This window comes from Osmerus eperlanus, chromosome 15 (assembly GCF_963692335.1).
Source record: "Osmerus eperlanus chromosome 15, fOsmEpe2.1, whole genome shotgun sequence".
In the NCBI taxonomy this organism is placed as follows: Eukaryota; Metazoa; Chordata; class Actinopteri; order Osmeriformes; family Osmeridae; genus Osmerus; species Osmerus eperlanus.
Window position 1 is genome coordinate 4,104,522 of NC_085032.1, and position 26,576 is coordinate 4,131,097.

General features: G+C 41.5%; 1 protein-coding gene across 6 annotated transcripts in view; it reads left to right on the forward strand.

The window, feature by feature from the left end:
- dlec1 (DLEC1 cilia and flagella associated protein) overlaps positions 1-26,576 on the forward strand; it is a 206,508-nt gene that overhangs the window by 66,110 nt on the left and 113,822 nt on the right. For 5 of the 6 annotated variants that reach the window (XR_009932247.1, XM_062479022.1, XM_062479024.1 and 2 more), the window contains exons 6-8: positions 3,486-3,664; positions 17,585-17,690; positions 17,786-17,873. Coding sequence is in view for 5 of the 6 variants with exons in the window: in XM_062479022.1 (XP_062335006.1) it covers positions 3,486-3,664; positions 17,585-17,690; positions 17,786-17,873 (373 nt within the window). In the remaining variant the exon portion in view is untranslated. The remainder of the gene's footprint in view (positions 1-3,485; positions 3,665-17,584; positions 17,691-17,785; positions 17,874-26,576) is intronic. The other variant, XM_062479023.1, reaches the window with a different exon arrangement.

Here is a 26,576-nt window from a genome sequence, read left to right on the forward strand (position 1 = left end):
CATTTAATAAACAAGCTGAACCCCCTTTGAAACAAGCTATTCTAACCACGTTGTCACCGGCAGTATTTTTCAGATGGAATCGCGATTCAAACAGTACTAGTACAATCTGATGACTGAAAATATGCCCCCAAACACGTAAATAAGCTTGATATTTATTTAGGGGCAATGCTAATTCAAAAAAAGTTTGCTGGAATCGATCATTGTCAGTAACAAAGCCAAAAGCGACTTTTTGGTCTCAGTCTAGAGCCCTGCCTGGAGAAGCTGAATTGTGCTACGAGCAAGCTACTGTAGCCTAGTGCTAGCTGCTGTTGCTAGCCAAACTACACTGAGGGGATTGTTTGAATGCGACAGAAATTAAAAACTTTCTTTTGACATAAAGTTTAGGCTGTGGCATTGAAGACAGCGACGCACCACACAAGCTTGAGTTTAAATACATTCTTTAATGTGACATTACTTACTGTACATGCAAGTCTTGAATTGCTTAATCGCTACCAAGACGAAACTTTTGACACCTACGCTGTCTATGTAGTCCAAATATTGACTGAGGCTTTAAGAAAGAATAAGAATATATATGTGAGAGAACAAAGGTTGTGCCCTTGCCGAAGGCAAAGCACACCCAATAATAAGAAAAGGTAGAAACACTTAAGTGGCTTTGCCGCTTCGCGGCTTGGCCACCAATAAAATATAAGGATAAAAATGTCTAACTTTACCTAGACTATGTATTTTTATTTGTTACAAGGCTCTACGCTTTTTTCCCTCCAAGGAGTATCTAGTGTGTGTGGGATGTAAATTAAAACATTTAGGACCACACAAAGAAATTTAGGAGTACAGTTCAAATTTCAAGTGACACGTCAACCCGTTAAGGAGTTGCGTCACATATGTGAGTGTTCGAAAGTGGGCGCTACAGCGAAACGTCGCAAATATTGATCCGGGGATCAATCAGCTAGGATCGAGGCCTGCCTCACAGACATCTCTGCCTGGATGACCGAGCACCACCTCCAGTTGAACCTCGCCAAAACAGAACTCCTCATCATCCCGGCCTCCCACGATCTCTCAATCACCCTGGGATCTGCGAAGGTGACCCCTTCATCCTCTGCCAGGAACCTCGGGGTGACCATGGATGACGAGCTCTCCCTCACAGCCCACATTGCTGCGGTCTCCCGGTCGTGAAGATTCACCCTCTACAACATCTGGAAGATCAGGAGATACCTGTCTGAGCATTCCACCCAGCTGCTAGTCCAAGCACTTGTCCTCTCAAAGTTGGACTACTGCAACTCGCTGCTCACCGGTCTCCCAGCATGCGCAACCTGCCCTCTCCAGAGGATTCAGAACGCGGCAGCCCGTCTGGTCTTCAATCTACCCAGACGCTCCCATGTTACCCCGCTCCTCATCTCCCTCCACTGGCTTCCCATCACGGCCCCTATCAGATTCAAGACCCTGGTACTGACCTTCCGAGTGGTGAACGGTACTGCACCCGACTACATCAAGTCTCTCTTCCAGCCTTACACCCCCACCCGCCACCTACGGTCTTCTTCTGACAACCGTCTGGGGGTCCCACCGCTCAAGAGCGCCCGGTCCCAACACAACCTGTCTGGCCCCCCGATGGTGGAATCAACTCCCCACCTCCATCAGAGACACTGACTGTCTCCCCAACTTCAAGAATAGGCTCAAGACGCACTTGTTCCGGGAGTACAACGGCACTTAGGAATGATTGGCTGGACCTGATGTTTCAGGATCACAATGACTCTTATTGAGAGTCTTGTTGCTCTTGTTGGTTAGTTGTAACTGACTTAAAATTATTGTACTTGCTTTGTAATATATTTTTTTTGCTTTTTGAGGTTCATGTTTTAAATTGTTTAATTGTAACTTGTTCAACTACATGCTGTTATGGTTCTTCCCTTTGGGACTTATTTCGTTTTCACAATGTATGCTTCATGTTTTGGCTACCCGCAATGTTTGGGGCTATCTCGTTGTTATGATCAGTGACCTATGCACTTTTGTAAAACTCTCTTGGAAGTCGCTTTGGATAAAAGCATCTGCTAAATGCATAAATGTAAATGTAAATATGTTATTCGAACATTTCCAATTAAATATTTTGTGAATAGTGACAAACGCTTTCGTTTGGCTTCAGAATGTATGAGAAGGCTAGCAAGTAACATAAGCATCAAGAACAATCACATATTTATACAATCTTATGGTGGCTAATTGATTCATTTAGTATTATTGTTGTTGTGGCTGTTTGCAGCTTACTGAATGGCATTGATCAACGCATCTTTCTCTCTGGCTCTGAAAGGTAGCGTTACCATTAGGTTGGTCTTCATCTTTCACGGCTATAATATAGCGCCGCAGACTGGTGGGATGCACGAATTGCAGCAATATATTTATGGATTTTTTTGGGTTGTGCAATTTTTCTTAGAAGGCTTTGTGAGAACTGCCTAAGGCGCGGACAAAGAGTTGAGGTCTAGTCAACATTCTATACAGCAAATTAGCACAGTGTGAAGCCATGCAAACACCAATAAACAACCAGGATGTGGGTGTGACCATAATGTTAACACCTTCTGCTTCATTACCACTTGCTTTTAGTACTGAGTGCAATGGAAAAGTCATGCACCTGAAAACATACAGACTTCACCTCCAAAATCCTGAAACTAGCCATCAGACATTTAATTTGATGGTAATACTGTAGTTAAGTTTAGCTTATGATGTGGGATAATCAATAGGCCTACACGTCTGTGTTTTTAAACTCTTTTAAAAACACAGATGTGATCTTTTTTTTCTTTTAAACTTTTATTGTCGTAATGTACTGGCTAGCTTATTTAGGTGAATTAGCATCGCCAATGTAATGTCAATGTATGTACATAATGTAATGTAAAATGTGAATATTTCAATCTGGGTGAGACCAAATTGATTTCCAAATGAATGTGCCCACAAGCAAATTATTTGTCTAGGCAACATCATCCAGATGCATCATGTGTAGTTAGAAGTCACCGTAGCACCTTGTATCTATGGATCGTCTTTTCAAGAGAAGGAAATGTTGCGAATCCTTTCTATTAGAAATTCCATCACAAATACATGTTAACTATCTATCTATTTGATCATGTCTAGCAACCTGATAACAATTAAAGGGAGTAGTTGCCCAACAAGCAAAATTTGTAAAAAAAAAAAAAAAAAATAGGTGGAGTTGAATAAAATAATGCACTTAATGGCTAGGGGTGCATAGTGCTTCGCCTCATGGGGGTACATACAGTTCTGGAAAAAAAAATTGAGAAAAGGTGCAGAAAAGGTGCAGTGGTCTCAATTTTTTTTTACAAAGCTGTATATATTTTAAGATAGGCCGATACGACAGATGTTCTTAAAAACATTTTTTTTTAATGATTGTCTTAGGCGTTGTTCACACTTGAAGTATTGTTTTTTAGAGTAAAGCGCTGCGAACACGGCCTTAAGTTTTCAAAAGCCACTTAAAATGTTTACCCTTCATTTTACAGGAGGCCAGCACTAAGAGCCAGACAGAGGAGAGGATCACACTGCAAAAACTGAAGGATCGCTGCAATTTGTGCGACCCTAGATACCTTTCTCCCCATGCGCAGAAAGGCAGCAAATCCCTTGTCCTGCCAAGGAAGGTGGACAAGATGTTACAGGGGGAAAAACATGTGGCGGCAGAAAGGTATGTTGGTGTTTTTTGGTATTGTCTCATATATTCTGTAAACCACATATCTCAGTAAAAATAAATAATTCTAGAACTATGGAGACTCAATTAGTTTTTTTAACTGGGCCTTTACGACAAGCAATAACCAACAAAACAATACAAAGACATGCTACTTACACCGTGTCCTAACTGAATACGAGCGTCCGACTATCGCTTCGCATTGGACGTTCTCTGTCAACAATGAATCTGTCATATTCACTTCTGTTAAGTCTATCCACGTTACTATGACAGCATGTGCTACATAGCTTTCAAAGTGAGCGACTAAAATTAAATAGAAACAGGGCGTCCAACAAAAAGTTTGACAAAAACTTTGCACTGCGTCGCGCTACTCGCATCCAGTTAGGACACGGTGTTAGTGTAAATTATGTGAGTAAGTTGTTATTGTAGCAGTACTGCTACAGTGTCTTCATATTGTCATTGTTTAAACACTAGAGGTGCCGAGACAGTGTTCCCTACTTATAGCCAGGGTGGCCGCGGGTCCTTAAAAAGTCTTAAATCACTTTTCCTAAAAATAAGGCCTTAAAAAGTATTAAATTGTCTTAAATTCAGATTGGATGGGTCTTAATTTTTTTTTTTGTCATGTCACTGTGAAAATGCAGGCAATCTCTTCTGCCATGTCGAATGTTTTTTTCCGGTAGGCTATGCGCTGCGTTGTCTATGGTTAGGTCAGAGCGTAGCCGACTGCGCAGCTTTTGATGACGTAAATCATCGGCAATACAGGTAATACAGGTTGATAGCCACTCAACTTAGAAACATGGGGAAATGCAAGTTCAATTACAAATGGTTTGAAAATAACAAGTATTCTTGGTTAAAGATCCTGTAAAGTGGAATTAAAAATGAGTTTCAAGTTAACCACACCACAGAATAATGTGTTATTAACTACCCATCCAAATTTGAATGAAAAAAAACACAGACAAGTATATTAAATTAGGCTTTGAAATCGTAAGAAAATCAGCAGTCTTCTCTGTTTGAGACTGGGGGGGCGTGTCGCCTGAAGGAGCTGAAGCTCGGCCCCCTCGCTGGAAGGCGCCGCCTCTCTCAAGTAAGGTACCTATGACCCATATAATGGACGCTACGTCAAGCCGAACAAAACAGTATAGAATTAGAATGTATTTGTTCAATGAGTGAAACATACAGATGCATATAAATGAAATATTCCCCTGAGCTGTAACACAGGAGTAAACATTTACAGCAGAGACAGCAGACAGTGAGCTCTCCAACTACTAAGCACATTAGCTACCATTTCACCAAAATACCATCATTCTACACAGAGTAGCCTAATATCAAGTTAGCGGTTTGCACTAATTATAGCAGAGATACCTCTGGAAAAGTTATCTAGTATAATTATAACAAGCACACAGAACTGAGTGATGAACTGCTGGCGGCGGTGGATGGTCCAGGTGCGACCGGAGGATGAACGGCCGGGGGGGGCGATGCTCGGTACGGCTCCGCGCTGAAAGAGAAGCCGTGTGTTGGTGAACCCCGTCTGTCTCTGGTCCATGTTAAAACTGTCCGTCATGAAATGGTCAGTGGCCCAGAGGCGGCTTTTGGAGTTTATCCGAAGCTTTCCATGAGCGTGGCTCTTCACAAGATCGATCCACCTATTTTTCCTTACATTATCAACAGGGAACTTAAATGGCGTTGCAGCGCAGCTGGAGTTCTTGCACCCAGGGAAGATGCAGTTGCGGGTGGTGGGAGACATCCTGAAGCTAGCTAGCTAGCTGATGTAAGCTACAAGCTTCGGTCTAACTCCACATTTCAGTGTGACAACGTTTTAGCGCTTTGCACATGCTTTCAGGAACTCATTTCACACGTATATAATGTACTTAGAAGCAAAACATGGAATTTACTTTACGATCTTTAAGGTTGGTGCCAGGAAATGCTTATGAAGCAAACTGCACTATGTGTCGGACGAATTTCAAACTTTGGACAATGGGGATCAGAGCGGTGGAATCGCACGTGCAGAGCAAAAAACACAGAGACTAGCCTACGTAAAGGCACGCCAGCAGCCTGCAATTGCTAGTTTCTGCTCCACCATTTCCACCGCTAGCAAGGATGTTAACGCTAAAATTATCTACAGTTAACTATCTATATTATTGTCATTTTACCATACTGTTAATTTTGAACAGACATCAGTGTGTTTACTTGGAAAGATTAAAGTATATTTCCACTCTTGATTTGTATTTCCATCGTAAGTTTGGTCTTAAATTTAATTTAAAAGTGGTATTAAAAGGTCTTAAAGTCTTAAATTGAACTTGTTTATACCTGCAGACACCCTGATAGCCAGGGGCGTCTTAATAGCACTTGAGGCCCCTGGGCTATGGACTTTTTTTTTTCATTTTTTGAGGCCCCCAGCCCACTAATCGCACGAGTTGCTTGTATTTTTATTTACATCCCCTTGTACGGTTTAGGCTGAGATTCAGTTTTTGAGGCAAAAAGTGCCTTGTGTCAACGAAGGGAACTCAGTGCTAGCCTACGTCACAACGTTAGCAACGACGCATGGATACAACGTGCATTGCTGTTGCACAACAAGTATCGTATCTTGCCATGGTGTACTAGCAGCATCGTAATGTATTTAAACTCAAGCTTATGTGGTGTGTTGCTGTCTTCACTGCCTAAACTTTATGTCAAAAGAAACGTTTTTAATTTCCGGCGCATTCAAACAATCCCCTCAGTGTAGTTTGGCTAGCAACAGCAGCTAGGCTAGCTTGCTCGTAGCACAATTCAGCTTCTCCACGCAGGGCTCTAGACTGAGACCAAAAAGTCGCGTTTGGGGGCATATTTTCAGTTAGCAGATGGTACCGTTTGAATCGCTATTCCATCTGAAAAATACTGCCGGTGACAACGTTAGAATAGCTTGTCTCAAGGGGGTTCAGCTTGTTTCATATTAAATGGACCCATCTGCAACCGACGCAAGCAAGCACACCCTACAAATGTGCCCTCTCTTTTTTTTGTTACAGTTTGTTACATTTTGTTTAGATAAGGGGGAGGGGGGGGCCTCCCTCCACATACACCACCAGATGCCACTGTAGAGCAGAGTAATGACACCGCGAATACAGATGTTTATCATCATTATTATTTTGTATTATTATTAAGAGGCCCCTGATTGGTCGAGGCCCCGGGCTTAAGCCCAGTTATAATACGGGTGGTTGAAATCAAGCATTCTGATTGGTTGAGAGTGAGTCACGGGGTGTGCTTTATTGAGCATAAAGTACTGTACGGTGTACAGGTGTTTACAGTACGCCTGTTTACATTTGCCTTAAAATGGAGCGTTCCATATTAGTGCGCACTCAAAATAACGGTTACATTTTTGCTTGTCATTGGTAATTTTCGTTGTCACTTGGTTGTCACTCATTTTGTTGTAATTTCAAGATTAACAGTAAGCAAACATGTTTCATGTTCACTTTGATCTTTTTGGGGGAAGAACTTTTGATGAGTGGTTAGCCGAAGATGATTATTCAGGTGGGCGTCATGCTATTATCGATAATAAAGAAATTGAGGTCTTTGAAATGTTGCGGAACGAAAAAAACACTGTCAGCCAAACTGAGTGGGCAATTAACTGCTTCACCAACTGGTGCCAAGAGATAGGGAAAACCGTAGACCTGAAGACCATAAGCAGGGAAGAAATGAATGAAATACTGCGGGATTTCTACGGCACTGTGCGCAATGGAAAGGGTGACCACTATGGGATCAGCAGTTACGTCTGCCTGCGTTCGGGCCTGAACCGACACATTAATGATCCACCATTGAGTCGGTGCTGGTGTTTAATGAAAGAAAGCGCTTTCAAGTCCGCAAACAATGTTTTTCTTGGCGTTGTGAAAACCCGTAGACGACAGGGGCACGACCAAACGAAACATCATGGATCCATACCAGCCTGTGATCTAACATCAATAAAGGCCTCACTGGATCCAACCACACCAGAGGGCCTAGTTAGAAAGGTCTGGTTCGACATACAACTGCACTTTGGACGCAGAGGGAAGGAGGGTAACCGCCAGCTAACCAAAGGGTCGTTCGCAGTTTTTGCTGATGAGAATGGACAAAAGTATGCCAGCATGACATTTAATGAGGAGACCAAGAACCATAAAGATCCTCAGGAGCGCAAGAAGGACAGTCGCCGTGGATACATGTATGCTCTTCCAGGAAACCTCTGCTGTCCTGTCGCCTCCTTGGAGAAGTACCTCTCACTCCTACCCCCCAACGCACCTGCTTTCTACATGCACCCAAACTCTTCAGATGACATTTGGTAGGTATTGGCTTTAGTAGGCTACTCTTTAGCGCTTTAGCCAACCCTAACATGCATTAATAATAATGATTACAAAAATGATCTGCCGCAGGTACAGAATGGAGCCAATGGGCGTCAATTATCTTGCAACAATGTTGCCCAGTATATGCAAGGCAGCTGGCACAACAGTCTACACCAATCACTGCCTGCGCAGCACCTTGGTGCAAACGCTCTCTAATGCTGGGTTGGAAGCAAGAGAAATCATGTCAGTGAGTGGACATAAATCCGAAAGCTCCCTTCAAAGCTACTGGGCACCAAATTTCAATGAAAGACAGCGTTGGAGTAATATCCTTGCTGGAGAAGGCACTTCCAACACCGAGCCACCGGCAAAGAGAGCAAGAGTGGTCGAAAGCGATGTCATCAGAGACGAAGGGGACATGAGAAACGTTTTCCATGGATGCACAATTAGTGGAAATATCCAAATCAATATAAGCAAACCGTAACATGTTTAGACCTAATGTTTAAAATAAATATTATTTTATTGAAAGTGTCCCATTGTCATTGTTGTTATTTTAAAGGCAGCTTTTATGAAATGAGCAAAGTCAATTGCGAGATCTAGCTAGCTAGCTAGGCTAACAAACGTGAAGTTCACAATGCTGTTTGTCCGTTGCATAGCAACAGCCACTGTTTACACTATTTTCTCTCGGCTACTGAAATGCGATACACAATGTTTGTTGTCTATAACTATTTTGTGCTGAAAGGCAGCTTACTATTTATTTACTATTTATAATTTCGCTGGCAACCGTATTATAAAAGCAATAAGGTACTCGAGGCAGTACTTTATCGCCAATAAAGTACGTGTTCCAGGGTTTGCCTAACAACACCCTTGAACACGTACTTTATTGGCGATAAAGTACTGCCTCTCGTACCTTATTGCTTAAGTAAGCCCGTGCATTAAGGCGCCACTGCTAATAGCGCTGCTGGGGGTCAGAAGCTAATTTAGGGTGATTCTCATGAAACAGTGTTCCTGTTAGAAAACACACAGTTAAAGAAACAAAAACAAAATCTTAACATCAAATATCATCTAAAGTTACTATTGACGTTAATGTTCATAATTTAGAACAACAATTTAATATATTTATTTGACAATTTCTGACACCCTTTTCATCTTTTCATTACCGTAACAAATAGAAAAGCAGCTCCAGCAAGGGGCCCCAAACTTCCCTATCCCAAGCCACATTAACCAGCTCCAACTGGGGGACCCCGAGGTGTTCCCAGGCCAGTGTGGAGACATAATCTCTCCACCTAGTCCTCAGTCTTCCCTGAGGCCTCCTCCCAGCTGGATGTGCTCTTTTCGTGACAACGGTCCGATAGAGCGAATGCAATACTGCCCCCGTTGCCCCGATTCTCCGGCCAACCTCCCACTCTATTCTCCCCTCACACCCACGAACAAGATTCCAAGGTACTTGAACTCCTTCACTTGGGGGACAAAATATTTGGGTGTGCTCAAGCTTTCGGCGAATACAACCATTTTTCTCTCTCATATATACCATATTTTTCGGACTATAAGTCGCTCCGGAGTATAAGTCGCATCAGTCAACCCTGGTATCTGTGAGGTCCCTCTTCCGATAGATTCCACATTTTCTTGCTTCCCCCATCTTTTCCATTGATTATGGTTGTAATGTCATCCCTGTGAAGGTATGCTTCAACAAGGTCTCCCATTCTCTTCCTTTTGTTGGTCACGGTCAGGACCACATTCTTCCTCCTCTTTTGGGCCTGGTTTCCTCTGCTTCGGTTTTCCTCCAGTCTTTATATTCTCTTTCTCATACATTTAAGTATCCTGTCTTTTCCCTTGAGTTTCTTGATAGTGTTTTATGTGTTCTTTAGTTTTCATTACCAATATTATAACCGTATTTTCCGTTCATTTGTGAGCCTACCTCTCTCTTTCTTGCCTCTCATCTCTTCAAGAAGCTCAGGATTGCTGTAAAGCCATTCTCTATGTCTCTGCACGCTAGCTCTTCTCGCAGCCGCCTTCTCTTCCAAAATGGTATCTTAATAACAAAAGTGATTGTAGATTACTGGTCTAAAATAATAATAATGTCTAAAACAATAGTAAATTATTCTTAAATTGATCACTATAATGGCATAAGTAATCGTCGTAACAGATCAACCATATGACACGGTAATGAAAGATGAGAGTTACGGTAATGAATGCTCTTGAGCTCAACTGGCATAAAAAGGCAAGAAACACAATGACTTCTTACTCCATCACAATGTTTCCACAACACTCTATTGTGATGTTTATCGGTAATATTTGCTTAAAATATTTTAAATACTACATTGTAACGGTAATGTTCACCCATGGTGGGGTAGGAGGGAAAAACTTAAGCTTTCTATAGATAACGGATATTCTCCTTGTAGCCATCTTGAATGCCCTCTTCTCTGTGAAATGTTTTGGGTCAATAAACCTTTATTGACAAATGTACAGTAGTTTTGACAGGCGGGTTAACAAATGTTACGGTGATGAAATCTGTGTACACGGACACACAGTTTTAGCCTGTGAGGCTTGATATGAAGATAATCTCTGCCAAATTTGGTGAAGATTGGACAACAATTGTAGGAGAAGTAGAGAAAAAAAATGAATTTTCAGTAATTCGAAATGGCAGCCGCATCAATTCGGCTGTTATCACAAGTTATCATGTGTCACATACGGGATGTCCCAAGATATCATGAGACAAAGGAATCACTTAATAAAGGCAAACAAATCAACAGTTATTGGCCAAAACGCATGAACATCCTCAGAGGAGGGTTCCGAGTCTATATACCTAGTTTGGTGTTGATATCTCAAAGATTTGCTGAGATATGAGCCAACTTCCTGTTTGGTTGCTTTGTTGCCGATTTAGATTGTCTGTACCTGATAAACGGTTTTGAAAATCAAAAATCCTTTCGAAATTTTGAGTGAGGGTTGCTCTGACAATGATCTGTGCCAATTCTGGGGAAGATTAGACAACAATTTAAAGAGGAGAAGCGAAAAAACATGTTTTCTTAAAATTCAAAATGGCGGGAAATCTATATAACCGGAAATGTACGTCATAGGGTGTGAACTTGTCGTGATCCAGGGAATCCAACAGTACCTCATTTTTGAAAATCTGTTATACGGTTCAAAAGTTACGTGTGTAAACACAAGTCCAGCTTTGACCCGTTGGTGGCGCTAGAGTGCTCCAATGGGAGACATGAAACTTGGTATAAATAAAGAAGGGACTGTCCTTAATGTGTGCCAAATTTCACAACTTTTTACCATATGGTTCTAGGGGCTGCCATAGACTCCAATGACGGAAGAATGTGTAATAATGATAATAGTAATAGTAAGAAAAGGTAGAAACACTTAAAGATCCTGTAAAGTGGAATTGAAAACGAGTTTTAAGTTCATCACACCACAGAAGAATGTGTTGTTAACTACCCATCCAAATTCGAATGAAAAAAAACACAGACAAGTATGTTAAATTAGGCTTTGAAATCGTGAGAAAATCAGCAGTCTTCTCTGCTTGAGACTGGGGGGGCGTGTCACCTGAAGGAGCAGAAGCTCCGCCCCCTCCCTGGAAGTGAAACATGTGAAACATACAGATGCATATAAATGAAGCTTGTTACCCTGAGCTGTAACACAGGAGTAAAAATGGACATCAGAGACAGCAGACAGTGAGCTCTCCAACTAGGCTACTTCTAGCATATAGCTACTAGTGTTTCCCACAGATCCAACCTCAATGTGTGGGGGCTGACCCACACCCTATACTATTTTTTGTTACAGCCTACTTGCGCAAAGTCTGCAAGTTTTGTCAGAGCAATGGATTTTGCGGGGCTTGCTAAAAAAAGATTCTAATGCCCTATTATAAGGGAAGGCCTCAGGAGATGGTCCATTGATGGAGATCATCAGGCAAGCTGCCAGATGTTCTCCTTGAAGTTGGTTCCTGAGGTCTGTTTTCACCTGAAGATAAAGCAAAATGCTAATTATTATCAACACAAAATGCACCAATATAAAGACATTGGGAATTTCAATGTATTGCTATTACCCTGTTCATTGTTGAGAAATCCCGTTCGCAGTTTACAGAGGAAACAGGGATAACCAGAGCAATGCTTGCAAGAAGGCTCCGGCAGGGGTAGAGGTTGGCCCACTCATCAAACTCACTTGCCAGTAAACTCAAGAGCTCCTCCTGGTTCTTGTTCTTAAAAGATAAGGGTTTGTCATTGCATTAGTGTGTGTGTGTGTTGTGAACAGTCAGGTCAATTCACTCACCTTGAATATCCCAGTAAGGACATGGTTCTTGAACGAGAGCCACTCCTGAATGACTTCCTTCTAATGTTGAGGGCAACATTTCCTGGAAAGAGTCTGCAGATGAGAGATGTTAATTGTGTCGTCTGTTAGAGCAGCTGATTGTGGCCCCAAGACATGGAAGGCTCCAAGGATGTCCAGATTATGGAATCTCTTCTCCAGATTTGTTTCCAGGCCAGTTATGTAAGGGTGAATGACCTACAATGACAAGATCGGCATCTTTTTAGGAAGAGCCTACACTCAGTTTTGATAATAGGCATCAATGGCCAAACCAGAGAGTATGTTCAGGACTACTACTTATCTTTTAAAAAGTTTTCAAATGTGCCATTTAGGCCTGCACTAATCATTTTTTAATCTTGTCACGTGAAGACAGTGAAGCTCACCTAACAAGAGTGCTGTACTTCTCATGCACTAAGCAAATTATCATTTACCTCTCGCTGGAATCTGTCCCATTGCCCCACCCTTGACTCATCTTGGACCTCTCGCCCTCTCCTATCCCTCTCCTCCTCGTGCTGTATGTTGTAGGCTCCAAGTCCTTGGGGATCATCAAGGTCCTGATGGAGGCGAGACAAGAAGGATCCAGGGAGTGGAGTTTGTCCAGCCTCTTTGATATTTCTAAGAGTCTGGATTGTCACAGGAACCTAAATTTAAAAAAACATTTCCTGCCATTTAGTACATGCAAACAATAATTTCAATGCATCACATCAAGGAGATTTGAATTAGATTGTGCACATTTATCATACCTGCTCTTTGATATGTAATTTTTTTTACATGTGCTTTTTGGAGGACTTTAGACAGGCAGGCGAGGTGAGGCAAAACATCGGCCTAGAGGTACACGGCAGCCACAAATCTGTATGTAGCACAGAATGTATAGAGTCCCTTTGCCCCAGGACATTTGCGCACCTCTGCCTCCTCTGCCAAGGCTCCAAGGACGGCACTCAGGTTCCTCTGTAGGGTCTCAATGGCCTTGTGCTGTGAGAGCCAGCGTGTGTCCTTCACTTCCTGTAGATGTCATATGCAATAATGATTAGTTATGAATAGACAGAAGATAACTATTAGTATCAGAATAATATTACCTTTAGCTTTAAGTCACTGACACCCAGGGTGATAGATGCAGCCTTGAGAGTGGCAGATTGACGATTTGCACTATTTCTGAAATACAAGTAGAGGTCCTGCAGGTGGTTCCTGAAGGTGGCCATGTATTTCACATTATTTGATGAGTCTTTGCAGGCAAGGGCCAGTCTGTGGGCAGCACAGGGCACAGGCACAAGTTTAGGGAAGCTGTCTGTTAGCTGCTTTGCAACCCCATTTCCACACCCTAGATTTAAAAAACAACATTTAGTCACAATATTTAAGGATTCAACCGCCAAGATACTCTCACATGGTTTTAAATAATTACCTGTCATTACGGCTGCCCCATAAGTCCCGAGCCCATACAGCCTCTCTGTTGGGATACCTTTGTCTAATAGCGCTTTTTTAACAGCTGACACAATGGTGTCACTTTTCCATCCGGAACAGTGACAAGATCCAGAAATTTATTAAATACCTTTCCCTGTGTATCCATGTATCTGTGAGAAAAGCATTTAGTATCGACAGTTCTTCAACAGTGACCAACATGTAAATCTGACAAATAAAATAAATGCATACCTGACATGCAGATCAAGCTGCCTGGACACAGACACATCTGTGCTTTCGTCTATTTCCAGGCTAATTGCTTGTGATGCTCTTATGGCCATCAGAATAGGCTCCTCAATTTCATGAGATAAAATCTCAAGCATCTCATCAATTATTCGATGAGATCTGTAATTATTCCTCTGGTCAATCTAGAAATTGGGAAAGGGAAAAAATGTACTTTATAACTTGTTAAAAATGTACAGTCAATAAAGTAAAGATTAAATAATAGGTGACATTTAGCTTAAGGTGTGTTACCTTTAACTTCTTAAAATAATCACACCCCAAAAGCTCTGCCAGGCTCAGAAGCTTTGAGCAGTTGGTGTGGTGGGCCTTTTCATTTTTTACAAGCCAGTAGAGGCACTTGAAGCCACCAATGATGGCCTCATGCTCTAGCACAATAGTAGGCTCAAAAGAGTCCATTACAGAGACACCTGTAAATGCCAAAATTGTTAGAAAATAATTTGGGCGTATACTAAATTAAGTTATATTATTATTATATATAATCTGCTATTGTACTCAGAAATTACCACATGCAAGAGATGCCTGGCATCTGATGCTCTCCTGGTGGTGCTCTGTGGTGATGTGCCGCTCCAAATAGTCTTTTCTGTAGGTAATGGCCCGACCTCAACAAAAGCCCTCTTTGTGGCACCTTTCTTAGGCACAGGCTTGTGCTGCCTTCACAGTCTACAAAACATCCCTTTAAAAGTACATTGATAATTAATCAAATTAGCTAAATAGCCAGACATTCCACAGTCACGCTTTGTGTTTGTTTTTTTTTCATATAAAAAGAAGAATCAATAAAAAAATATTTCAGATTATTTGTAAAGGATAGCATATTATGCAGCCATTAAGTTTACCATGATTTGTGTCGTACAACCATGGCTTGAACTGAAGCATGTTCAACCACTCAGGGTTGAATTCACTGCCCCTGTGTTTGGTGCTTTTGGATGTTGCCAAAGTCCTGTCTGCCAGAAACAGAAGAATATAAATTAGTTCCCTTGTCCTGAAACCTACTTTCTTACCTGCCTGTTTCTACATCTTGTTTGTCCACCTCACCTGTTTCTTCAGCTGGCTCTCTCACAGCAGCATGGATGCTGTCATCCTCTCCTACTCTTTCTTCAAGGCCTAAAAAATCTATTTCTTTATCTCCTTGACCCTGTCTTTTTGCTTGAGCAGCACTGCTTGAAGCCTGAAAGTATTGTAAAGAAATTAATAACTACACTGGTCGGACTGTTCAGCTGTTTCAGACTGATACCTCCGGTTCTGGCTGGTCCTCATCCTCAATACGTGCCTTTTTCGGAAAGTACTTTTCTATAATCATCTGGATTGAAGCAGCAAACATTCAGTGTTAGAGTAAAAAAATTATATAACATTATTTATAATAAGTTTATTGGATTCACAGCTGCTACATATAGCCTAATGTTCTTACCTCGACAACCCAACTGAATTTTACCGAAAACATGCGACTAGCTAATTTTCTAAAGAAGGCGCAATCGCTTGTTTGCTAAGGGTCGGGTCGGGACTCCAACGTTAACACACTGACAACATTGTATTGAAAATATCATATTTTTTATTGTGTAAAGGTGTTCACGAGATACCAACCTTTCGTGAACTTCCAGGCATGATCTCGTTTTCATGACACACGAGGCAGACTCGTGTGCACGAAGGGGAGGGGCTGTGTGTGTGTGTATGTGAGACGTGTGAGTGACAGAGACGGAGGCAGAGCTGGGAAAGGAAATGCAGCTGAACAAATACGCTGTGCCTTTTCATTAGCGTAAAAAATAATAATAATAAATACGAAACTCAATGTGTGACGGCCGGTGTTGAATCTGTGGCAATACCACCATTCTACACCGAGTAATATCAACTTTGCGGTTTGTACTAACTCATAGCAGAGATACCTCTGGAAAAGTTATCTAGTATAATTATAACAAGCACACAGAACTGAGTGATGAACTGCTGGCTGCGGTGGATGGTCGAGGTGCGACTGGAGGAGGATCGGCCGGGAGGGCGATGCTCGGTATGGCTCCTCGCTGCAAGAGAAGCCGTGTGTCCGTGAACCCCGTCCGTCTCTGGTCCATGTTAAAACTATCCGCCGTGAAATGGTCACTGCAGAGGCGGCTGTTGGAGTTGATGCGAAGCTTTCCATCAGCGTGGCTTTTCACAAAATCAATCTACCTATTTTTCCTTTCCTCATCACTATGGAAATTAAATATCGTTGCAGCACAGCTGCAGGTAAGATGCAGTTGCGAGTGGAGGGAGACATTGTGAAGCTAGCTAGCTATCTGATGTAGGCTACAATAACAATACAGCAGGAGTCGTAACTGAAGTGGAGTTGGAAGACCTCTACCCTTTCATCGGGTGAGAGGAGGAGCCATGCAGTGGTCTGGCGTAGATCGGTCAAAGTGACGTAGATCGGTCATTTTATGGCTCCGCCTTACAAAACCTGAGCTGAAAACGGAAGAGAAACTGTTCTACGGTCTAACTCCACATTACAGTGCGACAAAGTTTTTGCGCTTTGCACATGCTTTCAGGAACTCATTTCACACGTATATAATGTACTGAGAAGCAAATCATGGAATTTACTTTACAGGATCTTTAAGTGGCTCTGCAGCTTCGCTGCTTGGCCACCAATTATCTGTCAGGCTAGTTGTAGTATAGAGGCCACCTATTTGATTCATCAAATGCAACTTTCGTTTTACACAAAGTGATACTGCTCTTGCTTAACCCACCATCCACACTTGGATCCCAATGAGTCCCAATGTTACAGTAGGCTTATAGCTTACATAAAACCACAATAGACATTCTCAACCACATGATATTATCCACTGTTCATACAAGTAAAAGTAAATGTGAAAAAATGTGTTTGATAATAAATGTTTGGGAGGAATGTGAATAGCTTTGAAACACGCTTTACCAGCTGGCAAATAATGCTTTTACTAAACTGGCAATAATGTTCACACTGTAGAGTCATTACCAAGCCTTCCCTCAGGTCAGATGTGTTTTTTGGTTAGCTAGGTGTGGAGTGCAGTGCACTTTAAGATGATTATCCCATTAGACTAATGTCTTTGCCCTTTGGTATTACAGTCACTATGCATAGCCTACAAAATGTAAACTTCTACCAAATAAAACCTCTCTGTGGTGTTTACACAATCAGGGAGATTATGTAGCTAGCACTACTGTCGACATCAAATCTATTTGCATTATTTTATTATGCAGTTGTTTTTTGCAGTTTAAAGTTACAAGCAACAATGTACATTATTGTGAGACTGCACACCATAATCTCACAATAAACCTACCACTACATCCAAGATCTCCAGAGAGCCATTTTGGAAATAAGGTTTACAGCTGTTAAGGGAATGCCAAAGAGTGGAACCGTGAGGCCTGATACTCCTAACCTTAGGATCTTGGCTTGTTTTGCTGCCGGATGTCCCACCCCACAGTCATTTTCATATTTGTTATGGAAGTGACGACCAAACTATACCTGCTTCAATAATTGATCTGTTGCTGTCCATATTTCTGTTTGTCAGTATTTCTAAATATGCTTTCTGCAGTTCAAATCTTACATTTGTATTTTCCAGAACTTTACTCTATAACTTTACTTACGGTGAACAATTACAAACAATGGCTCTTTTACCTGTTGTCATGCCCATAGCTCCACAGATCAGCCTGTCCCAGTTTTCCTTGCCAGTCCACCTCTTGTGTTCTTCACAGACTACAGAGTGGGACATGTGTATGAGGTACACTCACACCACACCGAGGTCAAACATAACGACATTCAGCTATTTAAACCATTTGCATCAGTTGATATAGGTACAGCACTTGTCATAACTTGACTTACATATCCCTTCCATAGACGACAGTGGAGCTGAGAAACCTGACCACTACTAGCCGCTACGTCAGAGTGCTTCCACCTACCACTACCCACTTCTCCATTAGCCTGGGTGAGTCTTTTGAATATTAATGGATTAGTAAACATAATTGTACTAACTGAATGAGGAAAATATAAAATATATATAAAAATAAGAATATGAATGGGCAATAGTGAAAATAAGGTGGCTTGGGCGTAGTGCAGTAGGTGTCGGATGGACTTATAATATATAATAGCGAAATGTCAGGGGGAGTCCTTGGCCTTGTTGAAGAGGCCAGTAGCAGATGGAAAGAAACAGGAGCCGGTTGCACAAAACACCTTAATTTTTTTCCTTAATTATGACACTTAAGGGTAAATTTCTAGCCTGGCTGCCAGCCCAACTTCGTCCCGCCCACAAAAAAAATTGGTCGGGAAGTTGGGTCTGGAGGGTCTCGTATTGGGGACAACTACAGAAAACCAGAATCTGGGCGGACCAATTAAATTGCCAGGGCGGGCTTTATACGATGATGGACAGATGATCAACAGTAACGTAATCACCCACGTCACAAAAGAGCGCTTAAGTTGAATTCGTTTTGAACAAACATGGCTACCGCTGGAGATCTGGGATGTTATGATTCTGCCATCTAGTCTGTTTTAGAAGACATCGACAGCGCATTAATTTTGAAAGAGGAACAGAGAAACGCAATCAAGGCATTTGTCGATGGAAAATATGTTCTTGCCGTCCTTCCTACGGGATTCGGTCAAAGTTAACATACTACGTTGCTCTGATTGGTTGTAGATCTATCCAATTGAGCGAAGAGGCATTTGTTTTCCAGGTTCGTTTGAAACACGCCCCATAGTCACAGCCCAACGGAGAGTTCTCAGACTCATATTCTGACTAGAATTATGAGTATGACAACGTCAGGCTAGTAAATTTCTCCTTAGCTAAGGGATTTACTTAAGGGGGTTGCACAGAATCCCTTAAATGGTTTCCTTAGCTAAGGTGAAATGTTAAGGGATTTAATACATTTAACGTGATTTCACAGCAGTAAAATTTGACCGTTTCCACGGACACCGCGTTTGTTCAGTTATATCGCTAGTGCATCACCTTAGTAGCTTGAGCTAGTTGGCTCTAGCTTAGATCTAGCTAGCTTACAAATGTATGAAAAACAGGCAAGAAAACCAAATTGTCAGAGTAGGAAAATATTGTCCTTTTACAGGGATACAAAAAAAGAAAGCACGTACAAAAACGTAAATTTGATCCACAAATAACTGTAAACAAAAAACAACGAATGTAGGACGAAATTGCATAAAAAATAAACTCAAGAAGTTTGGTGAAGCGGTCAATTCAAGAAATAAAAAATATATCAATATGATAACTTGACTGTTATTTCCAAAAAAGAGAACCAATTTCAAGTCCAATAAAACTGGTGATATCACATTTACATTTAGTCATTTAGCAGATCTTATCCAGAGCGACTTATAGTAAGTACAGGGACATTCCCCCCAAGGCCAGTAGAGTGAAGTGCCTTGCCCAAGGACACAACGTCATTTGGCACGGCCTGGAATTGAACTGGCAACCTTCAGATTACTAGCCCGATTCCCTAACCGCTCATCCACCTGACTCCCATATCAACTTTGCTTGTAGGTCTTGTTGGTACATAGTAACGTCAAAGTGAGAGCTAGCTTACTTCTTAGGTAGATCAAAATGTTAATTTATCTCCATAAACTCAGTCATGATGCGGTAAAGAATAAGTCAGAGGTACCTTAAGTTAGTAAGTCTTTCATGCAACGCTTTAACGAACTTTAAGGGAAACCTTAAGTATACGACCAAGATAAGGAGAAAACCTTAAATACTTAAGGGAACAATTAAGGAAACCTTAAGGAGAAGACTTAAGGGTGCTTTGTGCAACCAATTATATTTTAAGGAAACCTTAACTCTGACTTTATGGAAAATCTTAACTTAAGGTGTTTTGTGCAACCGGCCCCTGTTCTTGTGACGTGAGGTTTTGGTCCTGATGGACCGCAGCCTTCTGCCGGAGGGGAGTAGCTGGAACAGAAAGTGTCCTGGGTGGGAGGAGTTGGCCACAATCTTCCTCGCTCGCCTTAGGGTCCTCGAGGTGTGCAAGGTCCTCGAGGGTAGGCAGATTGCAGCCAATTTCTTAAGCTCCCGTAGGAAGTACATCCTCTGTTGTGCTTTCTTGGTGAGGGAGCTGATGTTCAGTTCCCACTTGAGGTCCTGGGAGAGGATAGTGCCCAGGAAGCGGAAGGACTCCACAGTGTTGACTGGGGAGTCGTACAGGGTGATGGGGGTGAGTGGGGCTGTATTCTTCCTGAAGTTCACAACCATCTCCACTGGCTTAAGAGCAATGGGCCTCATTCACCAAATGTTCTTAAGAACAAATCTGTTCTTGAATCCCACTTACGCAGTTTTCACGAAGATTCTGGCATTCACCAATGTTTTCTTATTTGGGATTTGTTCTTAGGTAAGAACAGAATTTACACACACCCACGCACCCACGCACTCTTACACACAATTGAGAGCTGCTTTCGCAAAATAAGTAGTTTTCGCCTGTTATAATTTAAAATTGAATATTTGGTGGCCAAGCCGCCAAGCCGCGAAGCCAACTAAAGTGTTTCTACGTATTATTATTATTAGGGGCACCTATTGTTTTTGTTAGTTTTATTAGGATTCCTCCGTAAGGAGGAAACCTATTGTTATTGTTAGTTTTATTATTATTATTATTCTAGTTCCATGGGAGTCAATGGCAGCCCCTAGAACCCTTTGATAACTTTTTGTGACATTTGGCACACTCATTAAGGACAGTTCCTTCTATACCTACACCAAGTTTCATGTATCCCATTAGACCACTCTAGCGCCACCAATGGGTCAAAGTTTGACTTGTGTTTACACACGCAACTTTTGAAACGTATGACTGATTTTCAAAAATGAGGTACCATTGGATTCCCTGGATCAAGACGAGTTCAACGCACCGCACCCTATGACGTCAATTTCCGGTTATATAGATTTTCTGCCATTTCCGGTTTTATCAAAAACCTTTGAAAGCCTACTCCTCCTTCAATTTCTTTCCAATCTACCCTAGCATTGGCACACATCATCGTCAGAGCAACCCTCACTCAAAAATGATTTATATGTTTGATTTTCAAAACCGTTACACAAATCTGACAAAAAGTTGACTGTAAGATGAAAAGTAGATTTTTTGTGAATATTTGAAACATGCGTGCTTGGCTAATTGCTAGGGGAATTTCCAATGAAATGTCTCCCCTGCTCCTCAGCGCGCGCGCTCCACATTCTCACACACTCAGCCTTTTCCCTTGACACACGCACAAGCTTGGCGAGACGCATACACAACATTTCAGGCAATTGTAGGCTGACCAAGCCCCCACTCATTCCTTGGCTTGAAGTGAAGGCCCTTGTGGATCTTGATGCTAATGCATTTTAGAAAAAGTTATCAAAATCCTGAAATATTGATAGTATAGGCCAGGAGTAACTACCACACCACAAATGACACACCATTATCCATAGGTGGCGCTACGGCCATGCCCCAATTGTCCATTTACAAAGTGATTCCATTTGCATCCCATTTTCCCAAAATTCTGAAAATCATTAGATATACCTTATTTCTCATGAGGAACAAAAAAGCATCAAGAACCTATAACAGCTGCCATATTGGATTTTTTTGTACAATAAAGATTTAGGAAACACGTTTTTTCGCTACTTCTCCTACAATTTCTGTCAAAATCGTCAACAAAGCAACCAAACAGGAAGTTTGATCAAATCTCAGCAAATCTTTGAAATATCAACACCAAACTTGGTGTGTCACGTGGAAGACACTACATCATGTTCCCATGTGAGAAGGCAAATTAATATCTTCAAAAATGATTGAAATAAAGGAAATCTAATTTATTTCTAACGCTAAAATAATGCTTTACACATTTGCCGGTGCAAAACTGATACTAAGTTCATGAAGACTCTTGAGAATTTTTAGTACACAAATCTCAGAAAAAGTTGACTGTAAGATGAAAAATAGATTTATTGTGAATATTTGAAACATGCATACTTGGCTAATTGCTAGGGATATTTCCAATGAAAAGTCTCCCTTTGCTCCTCAGCACGCGCGCTCCACATTCTCACACACTCAGCCTTTCCCTTGACACACGCGCAAGCTTGGCGAGACGCAAACACAACATTTCAGGAGAGTGTGGGCTGACCAAGCCCCCACTCATTGCTTGGTCTTTAGCAAAGGCCCATGTGGATCTTGATGGTATTGCATTTCCGATTTTGTGTGCAATGGTAAAAAGTTCTCAAAATCCTGAAACATTGATAGTATAGGCCAAGAGGCCCAATATCACCCATAGGTGACGCTACAGGCCACGCCCTGATACACAAATATCCAAGGCTTTCTGGAATGGGTAGGCTCACCAAGCCCTCTCCCTTCACTCCTTGGCTTGAAATAAAAGCCCTTGTGGATCTTGATGGTATTGCATTTCAGATTTGGTATCCCATTGGTAAATCTACAGCATGGATTTTTCTATACAGTGACAATTTGTGAAGAATATACATTTTTCAATGGTTCGCAATGTTAGGAGGAATCCGCCATTGCTGCTTGCAGCAATGGCGGATTGGCGGACCCTTGTCTCCTGACTATTTATCACCAAGTTTCATGTCGATCCATGAAGCACTATAGCGCCACCAAAGTGTCAAAGTTGGAGGTGCGTTTACGCCCATAACTTTTGAACCATGAGACCGTTTTTCTTAACTGAGGGTTCATCGGATTCCTTAGACGCAGACGATTCGACTGAATCATTGTCGTCCCGAAGGTTTTTCCGTCATTTGTATTTTAAGAAATGCCAACTTTTTCAAACTCCTCCTAGGCCGTTGCTCCGATTTTCATAAAAATTGTAAGAGATCATCTTCAGACCATGCAGACAAAAAGTTATCAAAATGGTAGCGATAAGTCAAACGCAAGTTTGAGTTACACGCAAACAATTTTGACAAAGAGCACGCCATAGTGGAAGTGAGGCCTCGTCTCTGCGACGGTTTACTGTATGGAGACAAAACTTTGGAAATGTCATCGCGAGCATGTCATCTAATCATCTTCCTCCCACAATCACCTTGATATGTCAAAATATGACTGAATTACAGCTGTTTATACTTGGGTCAAATCTGACAACGCTCGCCACGGGAGAAACGGCTTCCTTTTTTTTATAAAGTAACCGAACACAGCATTTTCCAGCAGCGAGAATAGCTCACTGGGACAAGACGGGCTCCTTTGTAACGCAAGGTCGTAGGATCGAATCCAGTCACATGCATCAAGCAAGTCTTGATACCGGATTATCTGTTTAGCGAAGCAAGGTACACCACAGTAGCTGTCTAGCAGTTTAATCATAATGGTAACGATAACGTTTCATTGTCAGGGGATTTATGGTCAAGAAGAAGCAGATTTATTGTGCTTTGTAGATATAACGCTGCTACATCTTGCCAGCGCATTTGGTCTCAAAATGACATATTTACCAAATGCATCGGCTTATCGTTACAGAACTCGGTATACGTCTTTTGCGTATACCGCTAAATATACAGCTATATTTAGGATTCCTCCGTAAGGAGGAAACCTATTGGTATTGTTAGTTTTATTATTGGGTGTGCTTTGCCTTCGGCAAGGGCACAACCTTTGTTCTCTCACATATATATTATTATTATTTATATTTGCCCCCCTAAATCTTCGTCAATATTTGGCCTACATAGACAACCTAGGTGTCAAAAGTTTTGTCTTGGTAGCGATTGAGTTGCTTGTATTTTTATTTACGTTCCGTTGTATGGTTTAGGCTCAAGTTAAGTTTTTGTGGCGAAAAGTGAAGCTAACAGTGGCTAATTTGCTAGCCACAGTCACTGACATTACTAACGTCACTACGCCACTAACGTCACGCAAACCCCCGTGACTACCTGTAGCAGAACATTCGTTTTGCATCTGTTAACTTGGGGGATAGCTAGGCTAACTAGAGACCAGGGTGATAACTATTGACTCATTTTATTGTGATGTGAAACACAATTGTGAAATGTAATGTACAATATTAGCTGATATTATTAAGGAAGTAGGCCCACATCTACTTTCGTAAACGGTAGTCTACTATTACTATTATTATAATCTACTATAGTCACTGAAGCATTAGCATCATGACATTAGCCTCTGTTGCCCGGGCAACACATACTACAGTTGTCTATGGTGCATCTGTTTTCAATCGTTAAAATAAACATTCCTCACAAATACATTTTCGTTGTAGGATCTATTATGACATTACATTACAAGTAAACGATTTGTGGGTGAAATGATCATTACTTGTGGTTTCAAACCAGTGTTGCTCACTGCAACGCTGTAGCCTACGTGAACCACTGCAAAAACATCTACACAGCTGTAGGAAGTCAAACGGCGACAGAACATGTTTGGCACTCCCCTTACTTAAATCAAAAGTCTATCTAACTACTAACCTTAACTTCATTGCCACAGCCTAAACTTTGTAAATCTGTTCAAGAAAATAATTAATTTCAGCCTAAACCGTACAACGGAACGTTAAATCCAATTCAACCAACGCAATTGCTACCAAGACGAACACAGCAGTAGTCTACTGTACTGTAGTAGTACAATTTACCGGGGCAGCTTCTCCACACAGGGCTATATCGCACTTTGCGTTGTTACTGACAATGATCGCTACCAGTGAGTTTTTTATGAAAGCAATTTTCCACTAAATAAATGTCAAGCTTATGTACTTTTTTGGGGGCATATTTTCAGTTAGCAGATGGTACTGTTTGAATCGCGATTCCATCTTCTACTGCCGGTAACGTCGTAGAATAATCTTCAAAGGCGGTTCTTTATTAATGAATGAATGCAATATGAGTGGGCTAAATGCCAGAAAATATCACGAGAAGAGAAAAACTTAAAAGGACGTTTAAGTCATAGAGATTAGGTCAATTTTTACACCGGTCTGCCAAATGTATTCGTTTTGATTCAACTATGAGGCTGCCTCTTGCAGGGGAAATGAGAAGACATCTATTTCATTCTACACTTCACTCGTATTTTGAGTTGTAAATGATCAGCAAAAAAAACATGCTTTTAAATCTATGTAATCTTTATAAATAATAAGTATGCATTTTTATATAAAATATACAGAAATATCAGTTGTAAAAATGTAATAAAAAAATTTACCCCCCTGTGCAACCGATGCAAGTAAGCACACCCTAAAATTTCCCCAGAAATTGTACCCTCTCTAGTTATTATTATTGGGTGTGTTCAAGTCTTCGGCGAGAGCACAACCGTTGTTCTCTCACATATATATTTATTATTATTTATTTTTGCCCCCCTAAGCCTCAGTCAATATTTGGACTACATAGACAACCTAGGTGTCAAAAGTTTCATCTTGGTAGCGATTGAGTTGCTTGTATTTTTATTTACATTCCGTTGCACAATTTAGGAGGTTACAACGTTTTTGTGGCAAAAAGTGTCTTCTGTCAACGAAGGGTATCAGTGCTAGCCTACGTCACTACGTCAGCACACGTTAGCAACGACGCATGGATACAACGTGATAGAGACGTTCTAGCACGCAAATTGGAGCTTGGATTATGAGTGAAAAATGCCAACTACCAAAATTACCAACCATTGGGTTTTGTTGAGAAAGCAATTTCGAGTGGAACTGCCATCTCGGATTTTTTATTTAGGTCGTGAAAGTCTTTGTAATTTGAGCGAGTGCGCGTCGCCCATGAGACTGCCTAGGCGGCAGCCATGCAAGCGTCATAGTAGTTTAGTATTTTCGTAATTTTATAGTTCGGTCAATTCTACACCAAAAAACAGAAGGAGGGCAATGTTATGACGATATGACTATTGTGAAGACAGCCAGGTGGTGAGATTTTAATGTAGGTTGCTGTAAAAACTTTGGTTTGCTACGTGAGAGCCCCGTCAGCCTCCGTTGACGATTGCGTCAGCTGTTGTCGATCTCTGATGAGTATTTTCTTAATTTCGTACCAGGGTCAATTCTACATCAAAAATCAGAAGGAGGGCAGTGTTTTAAAGATATGGCGATTGTGATTTGTGTAAAACTTGGAATTTGAGTGACACCGCGGCTTGTTTTGACATTAGCCTCAGTCAGACTTGGCTTGCCCACTGGCAGTGTGTCGTACTGTCTTCAAAGCCATAACTAAACTTTATGTCCAAAAAAACGTTCTCATTTCCAGTGCTTTCAAACAATCAGTGAAATATGGAGCAACAGCAGCTAGCTTGCCTCTAGCAAACTTATTTTGAATTAGCCATTTCCCCCTACATTAATGTCAAACTTATTTATGTTTTGGGGGGCATATTTTCAGTTAGCAGACGGTACTGTTTGAATCGCGATTCCACACTGCTAGAGTGACAACGTTGTTACAGTAGCTTGTTTCAAAGGGGGTTCGCAGCTGTTTCAAAGGGTGTTCTTAATGAAATATGCAATACGCAATATGAGTAGGCTAAATGCTTGAAAATATTACTAGAAAGGAAAAACTTAGAGGACGGACCCACCTGCAACCGACGCAAGCATGCACACCCTACAATTTCCCCAGAAATTGTACCCTCTCTAGTTATACATCTTCTTCTGCCATGGGAGTCTATGGTAGCCCCTAGAACCGTATTGTCAGAAGTTGTGAAATTTGGCACACTCTTTGGGGCCAGTCCCCTCATCAATTTCACCAAGTTCCATTTCAAACCCTCTAGCGCCACCAATGGGTCAAAGTTGAAGGTGTGTTTACACACTT